Genomic DNA, 20,085 nt, shown 5'->3' on the forward strand with positions numbered 1-20,085 from the left:
CCAGTATAGTGATGGAGACACTATACTGTAAAAAGGCACTGTCCTTTGGATGAGATGTTAAACTGAAGTCCTGACTCTCTGTGGCCATTAAAAATCCCAAATTTCCCAATTGGCCCTTATCAGTCATGGCTTCCTAATAATCCCCATCCATTAATTGGCTGTATCACTCTACTCTCTCCTCTCCACCAATAGCTGGTGTGTGGTGAGTGTACTGGTGCACTATGGCTGCTGTTGCATCATCCAGGTGGATGCTGCACACTGGTGGTGGTTGAGGAGAGTCCCCTGTTTACTGTGTAAAGCGCTTTGAGTGTAGTGTCAGAAAAGGGCTATATAAATGTGGATTATAGCCTCATAAGCACCTATTTTAGCCTATTTATAGCCTGTTAACTTAACTAACTTCAAAACACACAACAAATGTTGTGCACAATGTGCCTTAAACTACAGAAAATAAAAAGGGACAAAATCACGTTTTACACTTTTGCATGAGTAGTTTAATTAAAAGCTCTGGTTGCATACAGTGACCAAATATATGTTAACATTATGTAACATTAAACGTTTCTTTACCTGTGAACACAGTTTCCTGCAGAGCTCACAGCAGTGTAATGTAATTTCAGGCTCTCAGGTGCTACAACCATTGTGCCTTTTATTGGTAGATTCGATATTAAAAAAACAATAACCCATTAAGCAGAAAAGTGGAAATATTGGTAAAAATCATTAGAAAATTCTGATCATCAGTTGATGTTTACTTAAGAGGCAGCATATTTAAGATTACTACATTAAGGAACAGCTTTTTTGTCACATCATGTCCTAACCAGACATGACGCGATAAGATTCCAGCGACAAGCGATTTGTCTGTTCACACTGAATGTGCCACTGCTGCGCAACGTGGCACAATTACAGCCTAATCAGAGGATATGTGATGTTCAATGTACAGTTATGAGTGAAATTGTGGTTCAATAAGAGCAACAGCACAGAAACAGAAACCAAGCAATTGACAAAATGTCCAGTCGCTTCTCGCTGTTGGTTAGGACAAAAAAAATTACATGGAACAGATACCTTGTGTAGCTTGTCACTTTATTGCAACACATCTGGTTAAGACATGTTTTCAGGAACCCATCAGTGATGCCTCAAAACGCTGTCTCCATAGGCAGGCCATTATAATGTGGAACAGAGCAGTAATTTTGGGTCAGGCTGGCATTACCAGCATGCTATGAGTGTTGTACTGCCAAGTATGCATAATATATGAGACTACATTTTCTTCTCCTGACCTCTTTTCAGTGTCTCTCCTGGTGTGTGTGTGTGTGTGTGTGTCTCTGTGCAGCTGGGGGAAGGGTGGAAGTATACCTTCTGGAGGTATTTGTGTCAGCTTGTTGTTGAATATGTTCTTACTGATATAGGAAATCCTGCCAGGAAACATTTAGACTGATTGAAATAAACACATGGAATTACGCTTTCCTTTCCAGCACTGGGGGACATATATAATCACAATTGCACTGGGATTCTATTCAACTTCTTTAAATCAATCATCATGATCTTTTTTGAATCAATCATTTTGATCAGTCTGTGTTGATTTAGCAGGAGATTTGTAGATTGTGAGATTATGAGCACCAGTATTTCTTGGTATTCATACACAAATGGTGGTTCTAGACCACATACGTTATTGTATGTTTCGATAGACACTGAATTGTCTATCAGTATGGGATGAAAAAGTATGTGAACCCTTTGGAATTACCTGCATTTATATATAAATTTGGTTTGATCTTCATCTAAGTTACAAAAATGAACAAAATCTGTTTTAACTAATAACACAAACATTATTGTATTGTTCTTGTACATATTGAATACATCATTCAAACATTCAAAGTTTAGGTTGGAAAAAGTATGTGAACCCCTAGGCTAATGACGTCAACAAAAACTAATTCGAGTCAGGAGTCGGCAAACCTGGTATCCAATTAATTAAATGAGATTGGAGGTGTGGGTTAGAGCTACTTTTACATATAAAAAGCACTCAAACATTTTGAGTTTGCTCTTCACAAGAAGCATCTGCTGATGTGGACCATGCCTCACATAAAACCCAGAAGACCAACGATCAAGAATTGTTGCTTTGCATAAAGCTGGAAAGTTTTACAAATTTATCTCGAAGAGCTTAGATAATTATATGTACACAGACAAATTGTATATAAATTAAGACGATTTAGTACTGTGACTACTCTCCCTAGAAGTTGTCGTTCAGCCAAAAGGCACACCGCAGAATGCTCAAAGAGGTAAAAAAAAAAAAAGAGTAACAGCTAAAGATTGAAGGAATCATTGGAACTGGTTAACATATCTGTTCATGAGTGTACTATACGGAAATCATTAAACAGGCATGGTGTCTATTAGGGCTGCCCACTAATAGTCGACCAAACCTTAGTCGATGAGAAGAGTCTGGATCGACCAAGTTTTGATTGGTCGATTGATCGCAGAAAAAAAACCCCACAGGAAACCAATGAACACCGGTATTACCACTGGTTGGATGCTAGGTGGTACTGTGGGTAATTTTCATTAAGCAGGGTTAGGGTTACGCCTACAAATAAAGCAAGACACATTGATTTCAAACTTTGAACTTAATTTTTTTCCAGTTCCATTTGAATTTTTTTGTTACAATAACTAAAAAATAAATTGCAATTAAAATGTGTGTTCTTGATATTATTCTTGCTTAAAAAATAAAAAATAAAAAATCAGAAGACAGTAAGAACCTTTTACATGCGCATGTTCCACGAGACTGCAAGCCTCCATACAAACAGCGCGTCATATATGCGCATAGACGGCTGTCATCTGTTCTTAATAATATAATAAAGTGTGTTTCTTCTAGCGTGTGTCTGTGTGTCTACGGGCAAATTATTTGTAATATTAATTTGATAATAATAATAGCCTAATAATAATAATAATAATTTAATACATGGGAAAATGAGCCAAATATCGTCTTGACATCGTCAAAGTCATCAGTTATTGGCGATCACTCTGACCATCGTCGATCCCCAAGATCACTGTCTGTCTGCAAAACCCTAATGTGCATTTCTCTCAATAAATTAACAAAATGTTCAGACAGTCTCCTTGCTAGTTTTTCTGACACATTCAGAATCGTTAACGCTTTTGCCAGTGTCGCTGCGGCTCGCTTTGTGCGTGCGCTTGTAAAATGTATATTTTAAAGGCTCATTATTATGTTTTAGTATTTCTCTGTAATGTATAGTGTTTCTCAGCCCTGGAACTCAAACCATTTTCAGATGCCCCCCAAAATATATATATTTAAGTAATTAAATTAATATCATAAATGTGCGACGACTAGTCGACTAATGGCTTAAACTAACGACTACTAGTCGACTAGGAAAATCTTTGGTCGGGGGCAGCCCTAGTGTCCATGGCAGGACACCACGAAGGAAGGTGCTGCTTTCCAACAATTGCTGCGTACATGAAGTTCGTCAAAGACCACTTTGACACTCCACAACGCTACTGGGAAAATTGTTTGTGGACTGTTGAAACTAAGGGTAAATTGTTTGGGAAGAACACGCAGCACTACATATGGTTTAAAAAGGGCACCGCATACCAACACAAAAACATCATCCCCACAGTGGAGGGAGCATCATGATTTGGGGCTGCTTTGCTGCTTCGGGGTATGGAACTCTTGCCTTCATTGAGGGAAAAATGAATTCCCAAGTTTATCAAGATATCCTACAGGATAATGTCAAGGTGGCTGTGCCCCAGCTGAAGCTCAGCAGAAGTGGCAGGACAATGACCCTAAATATCGAAGTAAACCCACCACAGAATGGCTTCAAAAAAAGAAAATCCACCTTTTGGAGTGGCCCAGTCAGAGCCCAGACCTTAACCCAATAGAGATGCTGTGGAGTGACCTCAAGAGAGCCGTTCTCACCAGACATCCTAAGAATATGGTTGAGCTGAAGCAGTTCTATAAGGAAGAATAGTCCAAAATTCCTTCTGAACATTGTGCAGGTCTAATCCACAGCTACCGGAAACGCTTGGTTGAGGTTATTGCTTCCAAAGGTGGATTGACCAGTTGTTAAATCTAAGGGTTCACTTACTTTTTCTGTGAATGTTTAATGTTTTTGTGTGTTGTTAGCTTAAGCACATTGTGTTTGTCTATACTTGTGACTTTGATGAAGATGAGATCACATTTTATGACCAATTAATGCAGAAAACCAGTTAATTCCAAAAGGTTCACATACTTTTTCTTGCCACTGTATGCATGAGATGTACAAATGTTTATGAATCCTATAAAGTTAATAGAATATTAAATTCTTAAGTAGATTTGATTGCATTTATAACAAATTAATTAAATATGTGAAATGGCATCTGTTTAATGTAGTTTTGTACTTTACCTAATTTGACAATAAAACAGCTTTGGGTGATTTCTAAAAACTGGTCCAAATAGCCCAAGTCTCATGACAAGTTGAAATAATAGTACAAGATGGCAGAATCATACGAGTTTGCTCTTACAAAAATGTCCCACTTTTACTCCCATTGAAAAAAATAAACAAACCCACAAATTATTTTACTGATTTTTCTTAAGTTTAACCCCTAAACCTAACCTAACCATGATTTTAATAGGAAAATCACTGTTGTCTAAAACAAAATCTGTTTTGAACAAACATTCTTAAGATTTTTCCCTAAGCTTAACTACTATCCCAATTCCCAAGACTAAACCTAACCATAAAGTTGAACTCCTTATTTGTTCAAGACGTTTCCTTTTTTAAATAAAGTTTTGGATAGGAGGCTACTTCAGATTTGATCCTTGTGTTGTATCGATTTGAAGTTCTGTTTGTTGATTGGTTGGTCTCTATGGGAATTAAAGCAGTATCTTTCCGTATGAGTCAAGTTGTACAATATCTTGCGTTTTTGTCATCTCGTACAAATTATTCGAGTTGTTATGAGACTATGTTGGTCAGAACCATTGTGATAGCACACACACACAGTTTCTTAGCTGTCTAATGAGGACATACTGCATACTTCTATTATGTTTTTTTTACATATAATTGTACAATTATAGTTACCATAGACAAACCCTTATTCAGACCTAGATGTTTCAAATTTTGATATATAAAATATATAATATATATATATATATATATGATAATTTTCAGTTAAAAAGGTCTTTCTTGGACAAAGTTTCTCCATAATTTTCTGATAAATGGAAGTCCTGTTATGGGATTATGTTTGAGTATTGATCTTGCTCACCTGCGGTAGTATCCTCACAAAAGGGCTTTTGACACTGTTAACGTCTCTTTTAATCCCAGGATAAGGCCACTTTTAACCCCGGGTAAAGCAATGTTCAAACATGTAATTTTGAAAGGGGGTTAGCGCCGCTTTTAACCCTAGATTAGGAAACCCTTCTCCAGAGCAAGGTTAGCACCACTTTGGAGTTATCATAGTGTAGGTGTGCCATTATTATGGAAACAGGTTCTTAATGTCTTATGTGAAGCACAGTAGCACTTTTGGAATCTAGACCATTATTTTGTTACATGGTTTGTAATGATTAATCCTGGATAGTCTTGCAATCTATACCAGCTCAAGAATATTTGAGGATGTAGTGGTGAGAATGTGTGACTGTTTGTTAATGTCTGGGAGATGGGTGGAACCTGTTCTACAGCAATCTGTGTTGCACAATTTGGTTCCGGTGCTAAACCGGGAGGCCATGTAGCTACTTATGATGGTGTAGTGCTGGGAGATGTGAATGGCCTCTTTGAATTATCTCCACACACATCTCCTGCATTTCAGGTTCTCTGTGTCAGCCAATCCACTGTCCTGGCTTGATGCAGGGGGAATCATGCTGGCATGTATCCTCCACAGAACTGTACCTTGAAATGGAAGCAGGCACAGAGAGAAACAGTTCATTTTTAACTTTTCACCAATTTGCATTCAGACATGTGGTACCTTCTTAATTTTCCTCTGATGGCCACAGCCACAATGTTACAGACGGCTTTAGACTCATTCTAAATTTGTTTGTGCCAACAGGGAGAAAATGTGTTTTGCTTTACAAAACATGGACCATTATGTTGTCTAATGCAAATTTGGTTTCAAAGGTGAAGTTAGACTGAGCATCTTCTGGTCAGATATGAATGACTGCTGTTGTTTTAGTGCAGTCTGAGTATGTATGTATGTAGCACCATGAGCTGTTCTTGCAGTTGAGCTTGCAAAGTCTGCTGTATTGTAAGCATATTGGCTCCCAGATCTGTTGGGGAAGTTTTAGGTTAAAGGGCAACAATGTCACCACTCCAAAAATTAGTTCCAACGGCTGATGTCCATGGCTTTTTACTTTTCAGTTGCTTTCAGGACGTCAGCTCTGTGGGCAAAACATCGGCTCACCTCTTTTGGTGCTGTGTTCTCCGCTTAGCATTTTTAAAGTGCTGTTCACACATTTGACCGTCTCAGATCTCTGTGGGATTTCTGCCTGGTGTTTCATATTTCACACATTTTGTATTGTCCACTCGGTAAAAATGAGTTTTCCGATTAGGTTTCGTTTGAATTGGTGCTTCTCAGTGAGGGATGATTTGGTTTGCTATCACCTGCACCATGGCAAAAAGTGAAAGCTTATACATATCCCCCTCTTGGCACTGATCAGCGGACCAAAGAAATCCAAATTGCAAGAATTTTTGGATCACATTAGGTAGCAGTAGCATATACTGGACAGGTAATGCACCACATCTCATGTGTGAGGCCGTGTTTGGTCATTATAATATAATGTGATTATAATACACTCATAGTATATTAGTATGGATTAAAATAATTGTATTACTGGTCTCTGGAGGGCCTCTTGAATGGCATTTTGGCATTTTGTTAGATTTTGAGGAGACACACACTTTTGATATACAGTACATGCATGTGCATTGTGTGCATAGCAACATGTCCATCAAAGAAATGCAATTTTCTCATGTTCTTGAGTTAAGATGTTACTAAGTGTGTTCTCTTGTAAGTCATATTGAATATGAAAGGGTTTGGGGGGTTGGGCAGAACCAAGGCTGATGCAGAGCACAGTGGTTTTGATTTGTAAATGCCAATTAAAATTTTTCAGTCTTACTAAAAGACATTATAAGATGTGCAAATCTAAAACGACAGCAAATTAATAGTTTTTATTTGTTCTTACTAATTTAAACATGTCAGGAATTCTACATTCCTGTAATGATTCCAGGACCAAGCTATAATGTATTTCTATGGCTTTTACTAAAGTCTCAGGAGAATGGACTGAACCATTTTGTTTAATAATTAATGCATTCTCAAGAGAATCAGAATAAACCTAGAATTCTTATTCAGTATTATTCTACAATGTATATCATTATGTTATCGATCATGGCCTTAGACCAGGGGTCGGCAACCTATGGCACGCGTGGCAGCATTGGCACTTGGAGGGGTAATCACTGGCACGCCAGCAACGGCGAGAGAGGAGAAGACTATTTGATTTATATAAATTCCACACCTGCATTCCAAACTACATCTTGATGTAATCCTTCCTCATGATTATGCAGTGAGTTTTCATCAGCTGAATGGGAGGCTAAGCACTATTAAAGTGTGATGAGACTCGCGCTGCGCATGCAAGCCATTCGCACATCACGAGCTGGCAGCGCTTCTCTTTCAGTTAATTGTGCGAGTAAAGGTGCCCGCTTTGCTACGGTCAGGCTGAGCTGATGACAGCCTACATTCCGTGTTTCATTTGTTTCTTGTTGCTTTCAGAACAACACGTCAAGGAAAACACCATTACCATTCCCAAGCTCTACATGATTTTGAAAAATTTATGAAATAACATAAGACATATTTAAGAATCTACACTTTCTATGATCAGCAATCAAATAAGCAAATTTGTGACATTAACTCAAACTTTGTTTGTGACTTTGTACAAAAGGACAGGTTTTCTTTCATTAAAGCACTTCCAAAAGATGCTTCCAACATGCAACATGCGAAAATTATCATAATCGTCGGGTTTTGTACAATATTTTCACTAAAACTGTTATGCTAATAACATAATTTGTAATGAAAAATAAACGATTAAAATCAGAAAAATTGACTCAAACTTTGGAAAATCACATACATGCGCAAGCATCGGCACAGCCATTGACCAGAAAAATAAAAAATGGCACTCCATGTCAAAAAGGTTGCCGATCCCTGCCTTAGACAGTGCTCTTACTGGTTTACAAAATAGGGAAATCTCCTTTGTTCATATTTATTTTTTCCAACGCATTGCCTTGTTTTGCTCAACCTTGCACTTCATATACAAACACATCGACTTTCAATGCTTTTAAATCACAGATCACAATTTTATCAGTTTGTTGCAGCAAAGCAAACAAACAATAGCGATGGGGTTTATTGATTTTAAAAATATGCTCCAATTTTAATCCTCCTTTGAGTTCCAGAATAAAATTTTGATGATGCTATCTCCAATTTAGACTTTTGACTTCATGTCGCATGGGTGAACAAAGAAATCTTTTGTTTGTAGGGCAAGAAAACTTCGTTCCTCATCTACGCTGCCGCTGAAATGTCCCGGACGATGTTGTTTTGTCTAATTCTTTCACAACTCTGGATTTTGCGGTCTCCGGTCTAAAAATCTGGGTATTCCAACCCATTCTATAAATGTGTTTATATAGGGTGTATCTGTGCTTTCCCTCAAAAATTTCTAAAAAGAACAGGGCAAAAGAATGGACTTACCACAGCATCTGGAGAGAGAGAAGGAGAAGATCAAACCTCTTGAGCACAAATCCACATGTTGCGCTGAAAAGACGTCTCTCGCTCGCTGGAGTTCACGTTGGAGTCACCACTGTAAAAGGGCCACTACTCCTACTGGAATGGCCGAAGGTTTGCGCATGTTCATCTTTTCTGGCGCGTGGTTGGATATGCCGTCTTAAACGAGTTTGTTTAGGTTAGCTGATATTTGCAACTGAATCCATTGTTAATTTTATCTGACTCCAATTATATTAGACCTCGAATTTAGGTTATGGTTTCAATCCATTTCTGATCTTCGTATCAGATTTAATCATAATTTGGTGTCTTCGCTTATTTGGTTCTCATTATTCGTTCATTCTGGTGACAACGTTGCTTAAAGTTCCCGCCGGCCAAAATGATATGTGAATCTTACGGACACGAGGTTGAACAGTTCATTCTAAATCCAGAGGTTGTAAGGGTTTACTAATATCATAAAATTATGCTGCCTCTTAAAGGTGCACTCAGTAATTCTAATCCAATACACTTTTTGTCAAATTCTGCAAATATCTCCTCACAATCTGCTAGCTGTCCATTCTGTGGGTGGGCTGAAAAAAATCTAGTATTTATACATAGCCCTGGCTCTGTAAATGGGACAAAAAAAAGTGGATCTGACCGATCTACACAACACTACTCCAGCCAATCAGCAACAGGGGATGGTTCTTGTGCATGCACAGGATGGGGGGTGGGGGCAGAGCGAGAGAGAAATTCATTAGAAGAGCGACGGCAAATCTGGCTGATGTGAACTTTCTAAACTCCAAGGAGGACAAATGGCTGAGAAACAGACCAAGAGAAAAAGGTCAGATGAATATAACCTAAAAAAAGAAGTATTATGATAAGTCAAAGGATAGGAGCTGTGTCAACATCGGTGAGGCTTTTCAGTGGTGAAGAGACCTCCGAGAGGTAAAAGGCTTAAAGACGGATGCAGAAGTTGCTCTTTTTCTTCTCAATAGGTGGGTAACATGAATTTAGTTATGTTTCACAGAACCCATATATGCTGTTGTAGTGATGTTAGATTTAGTAGCAGGAGAGTTGTGAGTGTCCGGAGCTGGTGTGCGTAAAACCGTCTCATCTTCTCTGCAAGTTATCTTAGCAGCAACAACTTACTGAATTTGGGGAGCGGAGCTTCCAAAGGAGCACTGCAGGGAGGGGTGTGTTTGTTTTGGCAGTTGAGTTCGAATATCAACAGTGTTTCTCAGGAATCACTGAGTGCACCTTTAATCAAATGATAGTTTTGCTTAGTCACATACCTACAACTTAATTTAGATGAGCGATAAGTCAGTGACTGACGGTACCAGAGGATTTGCTGTCATCCTTGGCCCGCAGTAATAATCATATCCTGGTCAAGTGCACTCGTGGTAATGTACTATGTGAATTACTAGTCATAATGAGTCCAAACGGAATCCTGAATAAATCAAAGTTTAACAATTTATTTGCCAGGTAGGAATTAAAACATTTCATCATATATAATCAATCAAAGCCAACTTACATAGATCAGAATGTAACACAAAGATGCATCATAAGAAATAGAATACAAGTAAGAGGAACATACCTGGCAATAGAAACAACACACAGCAATTGTGTGGGATATCTGGCTACAGATTCTCCCCGAACCTTTCGCTAGTTCTCCTTAAATACCCAGACAGAGTAAACATCAAAAACCAAATGGTAAACAATAGGAATTTAGAACTGAATGGAATTCAGATACTCAGGAGGTCACACCATTCTGAATTATGGTGATAATCTGCATTGAAGACCCCAGGAAGACACACCCCAACAGCACAGACATGATTTCTCTAAATTGTCAAAACTGTTACCAGATTTTCTACTATTTTAAGGATGAAACCATTTGTACCACTCACATGGAGACCTTTAAAATTATACCAAACATGCCTAGTTACATTCACTGTATACATCAGAGGAGTGAATTTGCAATCTTTGCTCAGTGGGGTGTGGTTCCTCAGGCAGAGATGCTAATTGTGAGAAAGTTCATATGTTGATTTTATCAAAAGTCCTTTGTTGTCTCAGTCAGCAGTGCTCACTGAATCCTTACAGTACCAATGCCTACAAATATGAATGAGATCTGCCTGTGGGAAAAAAAAAAAAAAAAAAAAAAAAGAAGGAAAAAAAATGTATGTGCTATATCTCTCTTTCTCTCTCTTTATCTCAATTTTCCAGATCCTAAATGCCCTGTCTCTCTTATTTAGGTTCTCTCTATTTCTATCTTTCTCTCCCTCTCATCCGCGGTCCGTGCTTACTAATTGTGATGACCTCATCCTCTCCTTGAAATCTTTTCACGCCAAGTTTATTTTCGCAACACGAAACAGTGTTTATTCAGTCCACAGTCACTCTGCCAGCGGGAGAAGAATGCCAATGATTACCAGAAAACAACCGGTGATTGTTTTTAAAGGGGAAGAAATCGACCACCATTCTCATAAGCACTTGTTCATAAATAGCATTTTACACTAAATGATTAAATCTTGTTTTGCTCATAATTATTTGAAATCGCTTGAGGCATACACCGCACAAGACAAATATGTTGTATCATTCTGCATCTGCCACATGTCATTGACCAATCAGAGGTGACTTTAATCAACCAGCATTTAGTTTTTAACTCCCTTCAGAAAATCTGAAATCCCTCCCTGTTCCCTACATAGTGCACTTTGTGTCATTCTCTCTTCAGAGAAAGAGTAAATGAGTGAGTGATTTTGTATCCAGCAAATGTCTGCCCACCAATCACATTTATTTAGGCTGAGTTCTGATTGTGGTTAAGACATTTTTGGAAACACTTTATTTTAAGGGTTCACAGCAGAGGACTGCAATGGGATTGGGATCCCATGGGTCCCACGGGACCCAAAACAAATCTCACGGGAGCGGGCGGTTTTAACTTTGCTGTGGGTGGGAGTGGGCAGTCAAAAAATACACCACGGGTCCCGGGATTTTGCTAGCGCTAACAAGAAGGATAGAGTCAACAAATGAAGTTGAAAAGAAGATTAAAGTGGGTTTTTACTATACAAAACCAAAGCAAGACAAGTCTGACATTTGGACAAATTTCTCAGTTGTTACTGACAAAAATGGAAAAGAATTGGACTTTGTAAGTTGCAACAAATATGCAAAAGTATTAATATACAACAGGCACAAATCTGGCACCTCTGGGTTGAGGCTAGGGATGTGCGATACCACTTATTTTCTTTTCGATCCGATACCAAGTACGTTTAGGCCAATATCGCAGATATCAATACCAATACTGATACCTCTATTAAATTTGGATAAAATTAGTAACTTTATTATTACTTACATTTTTTTATATATTTATGGGCCTAAACAGAAAATTATTTGGATGCTTTGTTTACCTTTTAAAAATGAGTTAGTATAAGCTACATATAAAACCTCAAAATTAACCATAGATATTAGTATATGGTTACTATGAATAAAACTAAGTTACCATGGATACTACAGTAATGCTGTAGTAAAACCATGGTCAATTGTATCAAAACCTTGGTAACTGCCAAAAAAAAAAAACAAAAAAAAACAAATATGGTTACTACAGTCGTGGTTACTAATCATGGTTAATACAATATTACTACAGTAAATCCATGGGTAGTTTACATAAGGGTATCATTTATTAACGAGGATTAAAGATCATCATCAATGTTTTAACAACTCTGAATTTAAATAAACCTGTAAAAATTGTCAAACAAGCCCATTATAATACATGTCACGTCTAGGTGTGTTTTTCTGTCATTACCTCAGGAAAGCACTGCTCCCTCTTTGAAGGAGCACTATGAATGAAAGGGTGAGCACTGTCTGTGACTGCTGGTGTATTTTAGTTTTCTGTGCGTCAAGATGAGCAGAAGAAAAAAATTGTTCTGGTGCCATGCAACAATTCACTCATATATTATTTTTTCCACTACAAAGCTTATGAAATGCATTAATATTCATGTAATCTAAATAATAATATCACTTGTTAAAAAGATCCAGAATCGATATTTCTATGTGAGGATCGATATTCTTGATACCACATCAGTATCGGAAGTATCGATACTTTAGTATCGATCCGCCCATCCCTAGTTGAGGGGACATACCTGCTCCATTCTCCTAGGACAAAGTAAGCTCTCCTTCAAAGATAAAACACTTCTTCCTGCGCATATTTTGAATATAATGCTTTTGTAGGCTCCGCTGCAGCCTAACAGTTGTGATGTTTTGTAGCCTATCAAAAGCTGAGAGAGTTTTATTAGGCTAATAAAAAAAATAGCCCAAGTTATTTGTCATGTGTGGTGTTTTACTTTAGCTTGACATGAATGAACACATTTATCTTATGGTCCGTTTAACTGAACGCAATGTTTATGTCTGTTATTCTGAACATTTAGCATAGCCCTAACATTTGTGTAAATTCTTCACTATCTCTACAAACTGTGACATAATGTTTGCGGGTGCAGGCGGGAGTGGATACACACCGTTGCAGGTACTGGCGAGAGTGGAACACACACGTTGCGGGAGTGGGCAGTAATGGTCAGAAATTCAGCGGGAGTGGGATTAAGAAAACAATCCTGCGCAGGGCTCTAGTTCACAGTAATGTTAATAAACACTATTTAAGTAAGAATAAGATAACTGAAGTTAACTGATTGCATAGTAAGCCTATCTTATCCATTATTAACAATGTATTAAACATCTTATTTTTGTGTAGAAAGTGTGTATTTCAGAGATTCATCATATATCAAGTTTACCAAACAATATTAAGCCAGTAATTAAGGCTAATTAGCATGGCTTTACAATGCTGTTACTAATAAATTACTAAAATCTTGGATTAAAGATGACTGGACAACCTGTTCTTAAGTGATAGCTTAGCCTATTCAAGTTATTATTATTGTCATTTATTTTTTTATTTATTTTTTTTGCACTTATTATGAGGTATTTAAAATTGAACAATTTTAAGACAGTAATTATGACTAATTATGATTGGTTTTATTACATTGTTACTAATAAACTGCTAAAATTTTAAAATAAAGACAATTTGGAACATTTACTTACACTAGTTAAATTCATTTGTTTTACATTTATTAGGCGATTACAATATATGCAGTAAAAATATTTGAAGAGTTTTATTGTAATTGAAACATGTGCAAAACAAATCAATAAATTGAGTAGATTAAACTTTCACTTTAGAACAGGTGTCAAGATGTCTTTAATAGAAAACTTTAATAATTAATTAGTAACATATTATTAGCCTTAAATACTGGCTTAATAGTGTTTAGTAAACTTGATTTATGACATCTTGAAATTAAGCATCATTACATTATTTTCTACAAAAAAATACTATAAAATGTAAAAAAAAAAAAAAAATGCGGTTAATTTATAAATTATGGCTAAGATAGCCTTACTCTACATTTAGTTAACTATTAATTACTGTCTTATTCATGCTTAAGTAGTAAATTATTGTGGACCCATAAACTATAGTGTTACCGAAAGGGACAACAATTAACTTACTTTTGTCAAATGGGCATAAACATTTATGAATAATGACACAGAAGGCCGAATTTGGCTGCTTAGCAACTCTATTAATTTAAAGTGCATATTGCATGCTCCGTGTCTGTTGCGAGATGGCTCATGTAATCTGAGATGATATCTGTTTGCATTGGGTATTATTATTATTGGAATGATAATTGATAGTTCAATTCTGTAATCGATGAATCAAAATTTCATTGTCAGACTGCAAATTACAAATTGCATTCAGCACAGTCTTTTTGACATATTTGCACTGTAACTTGATTTGCATAATTCAATTATTTCCAAAACTATGCAAATGGCATGTGTTAATGAATGATGCTATCAGCTGAAGCAATTCATTCTTAGAGAACTCTCTCCTCTACATTCCAACTGTTATTGCTTGCATCTAAAAGAGTGTTTTAGCTATTTAATAATGCATTGCTTCTGTGTTTATCCCCTTTTGCCCCATAAGATGGAAGGATATTTGAGAGTTTCAGAGTTAGCCTGAGGAGGGTGTTGCATTGATTTTACACATCAGAGTGTTGTGTTGTTCTAGCCACCCTTTGCTGTTGATTATTACTTTTGTCATGTTTTGAATAAAGTATCTGTTGTTTTGCTTTGCCAGCTCCAGTCAGAAAGCAGATGAGCAGAAAGACAACACAACGGTTTTCACCAGGATTCTGGACAGTCTCCTCGATGGCTATGACAACCGTCTGAGGCCTGGGCTTGGAGGTAGGAACCAAAGTTTCACTAATGATTTGCCTCACACATTTGTGTCCAAGTTCTCAGTCTTATGGGAGTTTTCCAAACTTATATCTTCAAAAGGATGTGGTGTATCCTCTATTGTTTTTTTTAAATGAATGAGTTGGACTGAACAGTCAAGGAAAAGCAGCCAACAGGTGTTCAGCATACATTGGAACTCCTTCAATACTGTTTCAAAAGCATCCTAAGATGCACCTAATGAAGTTGGTTGAGAGGATGGTGAGAGGGTGCAGACCCAACATAGTCTCATGACAACTCTTTAGAATTCGTACAAGATTGCGAAATTGCAAGATATCATACTACAAATTGAAGACTGAATATACAAATTGTATTCCCATAGAGACCAACCAATCAGCAAAGATAATTTCAAATAGATACAATACAGGCATTTTATTGATTAAATCAAACACTTTATTTTAAGAAAGTAAATGTCTGTGAACAAATTTGGTTACTCATTTCAATATTTATTTATGCAATACACATAACTGATGTACGGTATCTCAATAGCCTGCAATACGCTACCTTCTTCTTGTTTCAAACCCTGATGTTTTCTTTCTTCCATGGAACACAAAAGTTATTTTCCCATTAAAATCATGGTTAGTTTTAAGGTTTGGGTAAGTGGTTAAACTTACAAAAAAATCATAATAACTTTGTTCTTGGTTCGTTATTTTTTCTCTGTGGGAGTAAAAGTCATACGTTTTACGTACGAGCCAACTTGTACAATTTCTTACGATTTCGTCATCCTGTACTATTATTACTTGTTCATGAACAAATTGGTCTTTTTGAATGAATTTTTTAAGTGAACAAATCATACTTCTTCTCTTCCAAACACTGACTCATATTTCTTGTTCACTAAAGTCTCTCCCTTTCAAAGCCAATGAGCTCTGGTTTGAAGCGCGAGACTGCTTTGGTGACTTTTGTAGCTTGTAAAGACAGAACAAATTGTTAACTCAACTTAAAAGTAAAAGGCAACTTGCTGCACAGCTTTTTTGAGTTTGTTCAATTTAAGGCAAATTTTGTACCAACTTTACAATTAAAGTTAGATTGTAACTAAGACTAAGTTCCATAAATTCACATTTTGAAGTTTAGCTGTTCATAACTTTTTAGTATTTGTGTCTTTACTACGGAGATCTTCTTTTTCACCAAATAGTGCGCCAGCCCTACTAGATTGCTAGTTGGGCTAACTTTAAAAGGAATACATGTTTCAGTGATAATCCCAGCATGACAAAATATAGGAAAAATAAGACCTGTTTCTTGTCATTTGTGGCGAAAACGGTTATAGTGGTTAAACTCTATTTTTAAAATGCCTTTGTACATTTGTAGACATGCAAATTCCATTTGTGTTGATTTGTCATGCTTTTAAAAACTGACTATTGCGTTAGCTAATAGCATTCGAGTGCAGGCTGTGATGGAGCAGATCATTGGTTTGACCCACTCAATGAATATGCCCCTTCACTGATCCTCTTGGTCATTAGAGTCTGAATGAGACGAGACATCTCATTCGTGAACGAACTGAATGTACTAATGCATTCGTTCACGAACGAAATGAATGAATCAGTCATCTCATTCGTGAACAAGGATCTGCTGACTTGCTGAACGAGGGGAGGAGGCCAGTAGTTAGTTCATTTCGGCAAGTTTTGTTCAACAAGAAAATGGGCCGGAAGAATTATGAATAAAAGTGACTGATGACCACACATTACAATGACATAAATACGTTATTGAAGCTCATAATTATTTTTTAGGCTAGTATTGTTGTCTTTTATCATATAGCTTGATAAAACGTTATGCTCAGCAGTTCACAAAATGATAGAAATGGTTTGTTGTAATTTGTGGGGAAATGCTTATGATGCTAAAAAAAAATCGACTAAAGTCTCTACAATTGTAGACACACACATTTTAATTAAGGATAATTAGACTTGTTTCGGTCGTGAATGACTCTTGTTCAGTGCTTTTGATTCAATGCAATGGTTCGTTCAAAATATAAAAGATGCTCATTTGTCGCCATCTTATTCAAAGGCGTAATTTGCAGAAATGGTCAATGAACGAATCTGAACGAATCGTTTTGGTGAAAGGATTCAAAAGACTTCTTTGGTTGGCAGACCAGTAATCTAGACAAAGCTTGACTGCTTTAAACAAGCTAAAATATATGATAGTTTTGATTTGTTTAACATTTTTGGTCACCTTATAATTCCCATACTTCTATTTGTGTTATTTAATAGTTTTGATGACTTTACAATACACTAATATGACTAGTAAATAATGGGCAGATGTGTCCGAGCTTTTCACTGGCAGTGTGTATTAGCAGAGTGTCAAATGCCAAACTCTTCTAGTGGAAAAATGAACTCAATGGTATTTTAATAAAAGATTGCATCCTTAATATTTTTAATATATAGCCAATGTTTTATACAAGCAATACGGCACTTGAATAAGCACAGCCTCATGTACCACATTGCTGAAATGAAATAGATTAAAACTAATTGTAGGAAGTGCTGTTTTTGAAACAGGGCCACTCTGATAAAAGTTGTTTGGCAAATAAATAAATAAAAACAACTTTTGTCATTTAAATGCAGATTCAGTATGCAAATGCTTGTCTTGTGAAAAATGTCATTGTGGGGAGCAGGTTTGTTTTGAACAAAGCCCGCCAGGCAAAAGCACATCAAGGGCACATTGTTTTCCACATAAATGCAGATCATTTAACATGTGACATAAATTAGTTTTGAACTGAACTGCATGATTAATTTTGTCCTCACGCATACGGTGTATCATTTTTAATTTTCATTGCGTCTGTTTGACCTAACGCACGTTACCTCGGTATCAAAGTGACAACATGTCAAAAATAGCGAGAGATGTTGACTAACAACTTTAATCAACATCAATTAATATTTTACGCCGCACTAGACACTTTGTATTTTCTTGGAAGCAAGAAAATGATGTGTGTTTCTGCATAGACCAAGCCAACACAATCACTCTGCGCCAAAACCTATTGTAGTGGGTTAGGCTGCCACCTTAGACAGCATTAGACTGCCTTAGAAGACATCTGCCTATGTAGGCAGCTCACTAGGTTTTGGAACAGAGCTTATTTATTCAGACAGCTATAGTTAGCTTATAAGATGTATATTTTAGACAATACCACACTAGAGATAGGGGTGGGGTGTACTATTTTTGGGTGAACTAACCGTTTAAAGATTTATTGAAAACGAGGTAGTGAGTTCTCTGGGGCCGGAGCCAGTGTCATTTCAGTAAGGAGAGTTTATGTACAATTTAATTAAAGTGAGGCATGGTGAACCTCTGGTGTTAAAGCTATTCAAACTCCTAATTTCTTGCTTCAACAGAGCGTGTAACTGAAGTCAAGACGGACATTTTTGTGACAAGCATTGGGCCGGTCTCGGACCATGACATGGTAAAAAAATTGTTTTTATCTCCTATAAATGTCACCAATTTTCTGTGTTGCAGTTGTTGAGACAAGTCATTTGCATGGTTACGTGAGATATTTGTGTAAGAGACCCAAAGACTGAAATATTGCAAACTTGAAATTGAATGACTTCATTTGTAAGTGTAAAAAACACAATGTTCAATAGCAGCAGACGTGTATTTGGAAATGTATGTTAACTGATTATAATGCATAAATAATTTCTTGACAATTTTTTGACATTATTGCTGTAAAACATTTCACTTAAACTTCTTTAATTATGTCAATTTAAAGGTGCACTCAGTAAGTTTGTGTTCATGTCGTCTTAGACTTACACTGACACTTAGTGGCCCAGATGCAGCGTCATTAAAAATCAATAGTTTTATGTTACAGATGCCAATGTAAAAAATCACAATTCACAGTCAGCCATTGTTAATATAATCCATGAGTGAAAGTGTCCAAAAACAGAATGGCTACTGAGATTAAATGAGTAGTATTCGGCTGGTCATGTAATTCTAAAATGGCAGCCCTCATGAGTGGACCCTCTCCATGTAGAATAAAACAGCTTTTATAAAGTTACTGATATGACTGGAGTCTTCCTCTCATGTGAGTGGTCATGATTTTATACATATGTTCCAAAATTACAATTAATTTCTTAAGGAGTACAGCTTTTTTTTTTTTTTTTGGGGGGGGGGGGGGGTGTTTCCCTTTTTTCTCCCAATTTGGAATGCCCAATTCCCAATGCGCTCTAAGTCCTCGTGGTCGCATAGTGATTCGCTTCAGTCCGTGTGGCGGAGGACGAATCCCAGTTGCCACCGCGTCTGAGACAGTCAACCCGCGCATCTTATCACGTGGCTTGTTGAGCGCGTTGCCACGGAGACATAGCGCGTGTGGAGGCTTCACGCCATCCACCGCGGCAACCACACTCAATACACCACGTGCCCCACAGAGAACAAACCACATTATAGCGACCACGAGGAGGTTACCCCATGTGACTCTACCCTCCCTAGCAACCGGGCCAATTTGGTGGCTTAGGAGACCTAGCTGGAGGAGTACAGCTTTTTTTAATGAGAAAAAAATACTGAGTGCACCTTTAGGTATACTCTGCTTTTATTTTCATGCTAACTTTTGACTTGCAATATGAGAGATTGACTGGATTGGTCAGTTACACTTTAATTACAGTGTTACTCTGTATTTACATTTAGAAAGTGCAGAGTGATACTAATTAAGTTAGTACCTAATTAATTACTTAATATGTAATGTATGTAATCATGTTGACTTGACAAAGGCAACTTATTGTTATTGTACAAACTTTTCATTGTTCCATCCATCCTTCCTTCCTTCTTTCTTTCTTTCTTTCTTTCTTTCTTTCCCTTGTCTTGGAGAACTTTCCTTTCCTAGTAACTTAGTGTTATTGTTATTACTATAGTACCAAAAGTTATCTTATAAGGCAACTCTGCATGTAATTCATGCATTTGTAAAAACAGGGTTAATTTTATGAGCCAAATGAAAGGCTGATGTCTGTTTCATTCTACCTTAAACATGTTCCCATGTCTTCCCCCCACTGTGTCATGATGGATGATCATGCAAAAGTGAAAGAATCACTCACAGCTATGGCATTCAGTAGTTGCTAGAATGATTCATGCCACTAATTATGGCCACCAATGCTTCAACAAGCTCTACACTCC

At 37.0% G+C, this 20,085-nt stretch overlaps 1 protein-coding gene across 4 annotated transcripts in view; it reads left to right on the top strand.

Annotated features, from left to right (window-relative positions):
- The window catches only part of LOC127429140 (gamma-aminobutyric acid receptor subunit alpha-1-like), a 62,751-nt gene that overhangs the window by 16,801 nt on the left and 25,865 nt on the right, over positions 1-20,085 (top strand). For all 4 annotated transcript variants that reach the window (XM_051677991.1, XM_051677989.1, XM_051677986.1 and 1 more), the window contains exons 3-4: positions 14,852-14,958; positions 18,321-18,388. In XM_051677991.1, the coding sequence (XP_051533951.1) occupies positions 14,852-14,958; positions 18,321-18,388 (175 nt within the window). The remainder of the gene's footprint in view (positions 1-14,851; positions 14,959-18,320; positions 18,389-20,085) is intronic.

Source organism: Myxocyprinus asiaticus, chromosome 38, assembly GCF_019703515.2.
Source record: "Myxocyprinus asiaticus isolate MX2 ecotype Aquarium Trade chromosome 38, UBuf_Myxa_2, whole genome shotgun sequence".
In the NCBI taxonomy this organism is placed as follows: Eukaryota; Metazoa; Chordata; class Actinopteri; order Cypriniformes; family Catostomidae; genus Myxocyprinus; species Myxocyprinus asiaticus.